Raw genomic sequence first — 7,821 nt, 5'->3', positions numbered from 1 at the left:
AACTAACATTTATTCATTCTAACAACCTATATTCAATAAATTTAACATGTTTTTAGTTTGAAATTGCCTAAGTGTACTCATTATCATGCATATACAAGGTTATAGGACCATAAGTAGGTGAAAATGGCTTAAATAGCTTCTACTTAACCCAACTCCGTTGTTTTGTGTATTAACTAACATTTATTCATTCTAACAACCTATATTCATTATATTTAACATGTTTGTAGATTGAAATTGCAATTTTGTACTCATTATCATGCATATACAAGGTTATAAGACCATAATAAGAAGGTGAAAATGGCTGAAATAGCTTCTACTTAACCATTATAACTATCATGCATATACTTTACTATACACTAATATTGTTTTATGATTGTTTTGACAGGTTTTTATATCTCATGGCGCACGATCATGATCCTCATTGTGTAGCGGACATTGACGATGATGAGTATGAGGACGAGGACCATGATGATGTGCCTTATGATGTGAATAAGGAGGATGACTTGGGTGAGCCAGAGGATCAGGCTCAAGATGAGTTCGAGCGTAGGCTTGACGATTTTGAAATTTCAGCTGAACGTGCACCGCCTATTGTAAATACAGCATGTGAGATTGTTGGTGAGAACCCGACTCCTAAAAGTCAAGGCCAAGGACAAGATGAAAACAACACAGGTGGTGGAGGGGGGGGGGGGGAAAGGCACCGGCTCTAAGAAAAATAAGGGGTCCAACGAGAAGCTTTAAGAAACCGCACGGTCCCATGGTCTCGGAGTATGAAAACAACGGCCAACCCGGGCCCAAATGGCATCGACAATATGCTAATCAAGTTGGAATTTGTTTGCGGAAAATCCCCATTACACTTGTAATACGGAAAGTACCTCCGGGTTTGATTCAAACATTTTGGGATGATACAAGGGTAAGTGTGTTTTTGGCACATTTAGACAATTTAAGAAACCTTAACCTTATAATTGTTACTAAATAGAAACTAATAATCGATTTTAATTTGTGCTTGCAGAGGCTGTTTTCTATTCCTAATGATCCCGAGAAGAGAAGGGTGTTTGAATCTTTATTAGCGGAAAGATTCAGAGGCTTTAAGACCAAGTTAACTAATCGGTGGATCTACAAGAATAAGAAGAAATCAAAGAAGAAGAATTCTGATGAGGATGACCGTCTCCCGTGGCAAATATGGTCGACTGTGTTAAAAGATGATTGGGAAGAGTTCGTTACAATGAAGACTCAAAAGAAAGCCATTGTAAGTTTGTGCAAATCTGATCTCAATTGAATAATAGCTTGACACTTTTTGTAGCAATGAGACTAACATTTTTAGTTTTGTAGGAACTTCGAGAGCAAAATAAAAAGAATGCAGAAAAGAAGGAATACGTCCATCGTATGGGTCCTAAGACTTTTGGTGAAAAGAGACCTGAGTGGGTCGATTCGGGTTTATACCCTAAAGCGCTTCTAGTGGCATCAAAGGAACCCTCTAGTTCCACGATCACTACATTGGTGAGTCGTGCCGGTGATTTCTTTTGTTCTCTCCATACGTTTGATAAGGAAACCGGAAAATGGGTCATCAAGGGTCCGGAAGCCAAAAAACTGGCGGATAAGCTTGTAAGTTACCTATGAATTGTTGAAATTAAGTCACTTTTGCATCTAAATCACTGTACAAACCATTAAATGTTTTACTGACCTCATTTTTCCTTATGCTATAGCTTGAGCACACTCAAGAGATGGTGGAGGGAAAATTTGAACCAAGTGTGGAGAATGACCCTTTCACCATGGCTTTGGGACGGCCATACCATCCAGGACGAGTAGTAGGTTCCGGAGGGTCATTGCTTGGATGGAATAAGGTCCGAATACACAAAATCGGGTAGATCTCGAGCTAGTGTTAACTCGCCAGGGGAGTTGGATGCCAAGGTGACATCAATTAAGGAACAAGTACGCAACGAGTTAGTTGGTGAATTGAATGCTTGGGCGAAGCTGATGAACTTACCGACTTTTCCGTTCCTCACGAGTACCCCGGTCGACTCATGTTCTGAACCAAAAGGGCAAGGAGAAGGTGATAGACATGGAGGAGATGAGATACGTGGTGAAGATGTGCCACTTGAGGTAAAATCAATTGGGTTATTAAAAGTTTTAAAATACTGAGTTAATTGAGATTTGAGGTGCAATGATTGATGTACTGTTGCAGGTTCCTACTCCTACACATGCGGACTCGAGGGAGCTTGAAAATCCAACACCGCATGAATTTCCAGAGTTATAGGTGATTTGTAACCCTCTACCTTAATGAATTTTGTTATATTATCTATGCTGTTGTAAAATTCCTATTTAACTATCTTCTTTTTATATATATACTTGTGTAGGAAGACACCCGGTGTGCACTTCTAGCCCCGGGGCATGCAAATAGTACGGCGTGAGTTGGGTGGTAGTGTCCAACCTACGACGGGTGCTACGGCGGGGCCACATCATTACTCGGTTGAGATCGATTCAGTGGTTGCGGGGTTCGAAGACATCCCACTACCCGTACCGATATAGAAGAGGTTGAGATAACAACGCTTTGGCAAGCTGTAGGTAGCTTCGTTGATTGGCCACGTGCATGGGTGAAGTTGATTAATAAGGAGGTAAATTATTTAGTTCTCAATTTTTGTAAGTGTTAAACCGTTAGGCACTCTTAAAATAAAATCGCCAAATATTTTTTTTTTTACAATATGCAAGGTCTGCCAAGTTGATTTAAAATTACTCAAATTTTTTTTTAAAAAATATGCAAGTTCCGCCGCCCCGGGACACCCGAGGGAGCCGCCCCCGCTGCCGGAACAGCGAAGCCAGCCCGCGCCGAGGCCACAGCAGCCCCGGAAGCTGCATGCCAAGGCTGTAGCAGCCACGGCAGGTGGCTGCCATGTTTGCTGCAGCCTCGACACCAGCCTACCTGGGCTGCTGCAGCCTCGACAGGCGGCTGTCATGGCTGCTGCAGCCATGGAAGCCACCTGTCGAGGCAGCAGCAGACATGGCAGCCACCTGCCGTGGCTGCTACAGCCTTGGCATGCGGCTTTCGGGGCTGCTGTGGCCTCGGCGCGGGCTGCCTTTGCTGTTTCGGCAGCTGGGGCGGCTCCCTCGGTGTCCCGGGGCGGCGAAACTTGCATATTTTTTAAAAAAAAAAAATTTGAGCAATTTTAAAAATATAAAGCCATTTTGAGCCGAAATGGCTTCTCACTTGCCTATTTTCTTCATTTCTCAACTTATAAACTCCTTGCATCTCAAAACAACTTGTTTGGGGTAAAAATACCCTAAACACGTGGCCCAATGGCCTAGTGACACGTGGCATCCAGCCGTTGGTCAGCAGTGTTCCAATCCTCTGCTGACACGTGTCCTCTAAACCCTAAAAGGGAAACCATCCCTTCCCCACTATAAATAGTGGGAGGACCCTCATTAATGGGGGGCTGGAACATTTGTTGTTCACATTGAATACTCCTCAAAAAGAAAAACACTTACCCCGAGCAATATTAATTGCAGAATTCTCCCATTACGCGAGAAGTAACTTCCACATTACATGCATTCTACCTCCCGTATCTTTACTAACTTGATCGTCGGAGGCGGAGCTCCTACCCCCAGGAGTCTTCGTGATTTTGCAGGCACAGGCGTCGAAGGGCATTCTTGGAATTGTAACTCTCCCGCAGGACACATCAAAAAACCCCGAAACATTTGGCGCCGTCTGTGGGGAGAGTACTTCTAAGATGACTTCTGATACTGTGTCACCGAATCAGGGCAAACGGCCTGTGGTCGAGCCTGAGGTCCAGACGGACCATGAAAGTGGCGACGAAATTGAAACATATGTGGCCCCGGATGGGTTTTTCAGAACGAAGCACCCTCGTGCTAAAGATAGAAGAGAACGGGAAATCAGCCAAGCTGCTCCCAACAACCCAGCCGGGCAACCGGCTGGAATTGCCCAAACGGTGGAGGGCTCAGCCCCCGTTACAAGAAACGAACTCATGTCTTTCATGAATAGTTTCAAGGGTGAGATCAAGAGCCTCATCCGGTCAGCTACTCCAAAGAAGGGTCAGCCGGCCAAGAAGCCTTCTGGAAAGAAGGCGGTCAAAGAACGAGTTCCTACCCCTCATCCTAAGCCAAAGGAGGGGGAGGGCTTAAGGTTTGATCCAAGCAGACTCCGTTTTCCTCAAGGGGAGCTGCGAAAGGCCATCCGGCACGTACAGCCGGATGGCTCCAAGAAAACATTCTCAGACGCCCGCACATTTCTCCAAGAGAAGCGAGGTCAGGCGTCTGCGTCGGCCTCAACGTCGACCTTCCCGGACAGTTTCCATGACGTCTCACACAGGCGTACGGGAACGAACCTTAGGAGCCAGACGGGCGAAGCTTCTGCCCGGTCTGGACCCAAAGTGATCCAGCCTGGCCTATTCGGCACACCGAATGGGTTGGGTGGATCCCCTTTCATGTCACCGGGTCTTTTCGGTGGGCAAGCGCAGCAGCCGTTCCAACCCACGGACTGGAAGCTGCGCTTGCTAAATTTGGGGGAACAGCCAACGGCGTTCTCACCAGAGATAACCCAGGCGGCACAGCCGCCTAAGATCAAGAATGTTTTGGTGGGGGCCTATGATGGCACCACCAACCCAGAAGACCATCTAATGGCCTACTCTAACCTCATGTACCTCCAGGGGTTAGATGATGCCGTCTGGTGTCGATGCTTCCCGGCTACCCTCAAGGGCATAGCCCAGCGGTGGTTTGGTAACCTACCAGCCGGTTGCATCAACAGCTTTCGAACTTTGGCGTACTTGTTTACGTCAAATTTCTCAATGAATATTCCTGCCAAAAAGACTAGCCTCGACCTAGGGGCAATACAGCAGGGCGACCGGGAGGGCCTCCGGTCGTACGTCAGACGGTTCAATCTGATGAGAATTCAGATTCCAGGACTATCAGACGAAGTGGCCTATACAGACTTCTTTCGAGGTCTGAAGGATGGGTCGACCTTTAAGTTTGACCTCGTCCGGAAGAGGGTTGCTACCCTCCAAGAGGCGTTAATTGAAGCTGAAGCCTATATACAGGCGACGGAGCTTTGTGCTGTCAAGCAGCCGTCAGATTATAAAAAGTCTGACAAAAAAGAGAGCCGGCAACAGCATCAGCCGGCAAGAAAGGAAGAAAAGAGAAAAGGGGTGTGGGCAGCTGACCGATCAGGACAGCCGGCCCAGAAGATCAGGCGGAAGTCAGAACCATATGTCCCTAAATACGAGTTCACAAAAGATTGCTCCACCATCCTCCTGGAAATCAAAGACCGGATGTCTCTCGACAAACCGGCTGAAATGAAAAGCCCCGTGAATAAACGGGACAAGAGCAAGTATTGCCAATACCACGAGGATGTTGGCCACGACACCAATGGCTGCTATAGCCTCAGGCGGCTATTGGACCGTCTGGCAGATGAGGGGGCCCTAAAATCCTATCTACCCAAGGCTAAGGGTAATACCCAGGCCAAGAAAGGGCAGGCGGCAAAAACCGGCCCAGTAAACTCCGAGATGGATGAAGAGACCATCTTCACCATAGCAGGCGGTTTTGCCGGAGGGGGTCCCACCATCCGGGGCACCAAAGACAACATCAGGAAGCTAGTCAACTCAGGGGATGAGGGCCAGGCGTCGAAAGACATCTTCCCTGAGGTCCTTATTTCTGAAAAGGACCGGGGCAAGGTCAGGCGGCCTCATGATGACCCCATCGTCATCGAATGCAAGGTTGCCAACCAGAAGGTTGGCCGGATCCTAATAGACACCGGGAGCTCGTCTGACCTAATCAGTTATCAGTGCTTGACCAAGCTCAAGTACACATCCGGTAACATGCACCAGGCTCCTCACCCACTAGTCGGTTTTGGGGGTGGAGTAGTGCATCCGGTCGGAAGCATAGATCTTCCGATCCGGCTGGGTGAAAAGGGGCAAGGAGGCCACATGATAGTCAAGTTTTTAGTTGTGGAGGAGCTGTCCGCCTACAACATGATATTTGGCCGTCCTACCCTCAACGCATCTAAGGCTGTCATCATCCCGTCCCTCATGTTGGTCAAATTTCAAAAGGATGATGGTACAGTCGGTGCCCTAAGCGGGGACTAGAAGACGGCAAGAGAGTGCTATCTCTCTGACGTCAAGACAACTATGGGTGCAGCCGGCCAGGGCGAGCCCATAGATGTTGATAACTGCGACCCAGCAGTCCCGGCTCCAAGGGCAGCCGGTATGAAAAGAAAGGCGGACCAACTGGCACCCGTCAAAAAGGAGAAATAGCAATCACTAGCCGGGAAAAGGTCAGATGACCAACGACCTCAGCCGGCTGGTGACTGCCTTGATGTCATCCTAGATGACAGCCGTCCTGAAAGAACAGTCAAGGTCGGGACGGTAGCCTTCGAACGGTTGGGAGAAGGTTTGCTCCAGCTGCTGAAGGAATTCAAAGAAATCTTTGCCTTTGAAGTGGAAGAGATGCCAGGCGTCAGCCCGGATCTTGCTGTCCACAAGCTAGCCGTAGATCCCAAAAAGCAGCCGGTTAGGCAGAAAAAGAGGGATCATGGTGGAGAAAGATCTCAAGCGGCAGCGGCTGAGGTCAAAAAGTTGTTGGATGCTGGATTCATTAGGCAATGCTACTACCCGGATTGGGTGGCAAATGTCGTTCTAGTAAAGAAGCCGAACGGTACTTGGCGGATGTGTGTGGATTACACAGATCTGAACAAAGCATGCCCAAAAGATAGCTACCCGCTTCCAAAGATTGACAGCCTAGTCGACTCAACAGCCGGCCATGCGTTAATGAGATTTATGGATGCTTATTCCGGCTTCCATCAAATACCTCTCTGGAAGAAATATCAGGAGAAGACGGCTTTTGTCACTGATCAGGGGTTATTCTGCTATACGGTGATTCCGTTTGGGTTGAAGAATGCACCGGCTACATTCCAGCGCATGATAAACACCGTTTTTTATCAACCAGATTGGCAGGAATGTAGAGGCGTATATCGATGACATGATAGTCAAATCCAAGCTACAGACGGATCACCTAGCAGACCTGCGAGAAACCTTCACCACACTCAGGCGGCACCGGGTCATGCTTAACCCAAAGAAATGCGTATTTGGTGTTGAGTCTGGGAAGTTTCTCGGATTCTTGATTGACCAAAGAGGCATCGAAGCTAACCCGGAAAAAATACAGGCGGTAATTGACATGAAGTCTCCCCGCACTGTAAAAGAAGTCCAGAAGTTGACCGGTTGTCTGGCGGCATTGGGGAGGTTCCTCAGCCGGTCAGGTGACAAGTGCCTCTATTTCTTTCAGGCAATCAGGAAGAGGTCAAGGTTTGAATGGGGTGAAGAAGCAGAGGCGGCATTCCAGAGGCTTAAGCAGCACTTGCATTCTTTGCCAAGGCTAGTGAGCCCCCTACCCCGGGAGGTTCTGTACATGTACCTAGCCGTCTCTGATCACGCCCTTAGTGTCGTTCTCCTCGCTGAGAGAGACGGCATTCAGCTGCCGGTGTACTTCATCAGCCATGTCTTAAAAAATGCTGAGCTCCGGTACCCCATGATCGAAAAATTTGGGTTGGCCTTATTCGTAGCAGTCAAGCGGTTGAAGCCTTATTTTTTGGCACATCCGGTTGTGGTATACACAGATCAGCCGCTCAAGCGTACGATGACTGCTATAGAGTCATCCGGTAGAATGATCAAGTGGGCTGTTGAAATACAAGGCCTTGAGATAACTTTTGAGCCCAGGCGGGCAGTGAAAGGTCAGGCGTTTGCCGACTTTATTGTCGAGATGACTAGGCCGGTGCACCCGGAAAACCCTGATCAGGTCTGGAAGTTATTTGTAGACGGCAGC

At 48.0% G+C, this 7,821-nt stretch overlaps 1 protein-coding gene across 1 annotated transcript; it reads left to right on the top strand.

Annotated features, from left to right (window-relative positions):
• The first annotated feature begins 398 nt into the window (after nucleotides 1-398).
• Nucleotides 399-1,865, top strand: LOC110721224. Its single transcript, XM_021900372.1, has 4 exons — nucleotides 399-507; nucleotides 1,068-1,246; nucleotides 1,330-1,602; nucleotides 1,704-1,865. Exons 1-4 carry the CDS (start codon nucleotides 399-401, stop codon nucleotides 1,863-1,865), a joined length of 723 nt encoding a protein of 240 aa, XP_021756064.1.
• Nucleotides 1,866-7,821: the final 5,956 nt, after the last annotated feature.

This window comes from Chenopodium quinoa, unplaced genomic scaffold, assembly GCF_001683475.1.
Source record: "Chenopodium quinoa cultivar QQ74 unplaced genomic scaffold, ASM168347v1, whole genome shotgun sequence".
Taxonomy (NCBI): domain Eukaryota; kingdom Viridiplantae; phylum Streptophyta; class Magnoliopsida; order Caryophyllales; family Amaranthaceae; genus Chenopodium; species Chenopodium quinoa.
The sequence above is the reverse complement of the archived record's forward strand: the minus strand, read 5'-3'. Positions and strand labels throughout refer to the sequence as shown.

Excerpts from the sequence above, each read along its gene's own strand:
- LOC110721224 (XM_021900372.1), top strand. The coding sequence starts at position 399 with ATGGCGCACGATCATGATCCTCATTGTGTAGCGGACATTGACGATGAT. Across the intron at positions 508-1,067 it reads GAATAAGGAGGATGACTTGG|CGGAAAGATTCAGAGGCTTT; the intron begins GTGAGCCAGAGG and ends AATCTTTATTAG. Across the intron at positions 1,603-1,703 it reads AAAAACTGGCGGATAAGCTT|CTTGAGCACACTCAAGAGAT; the intron begins GTAAGTTACCTA and ends CTTATGCTATAG.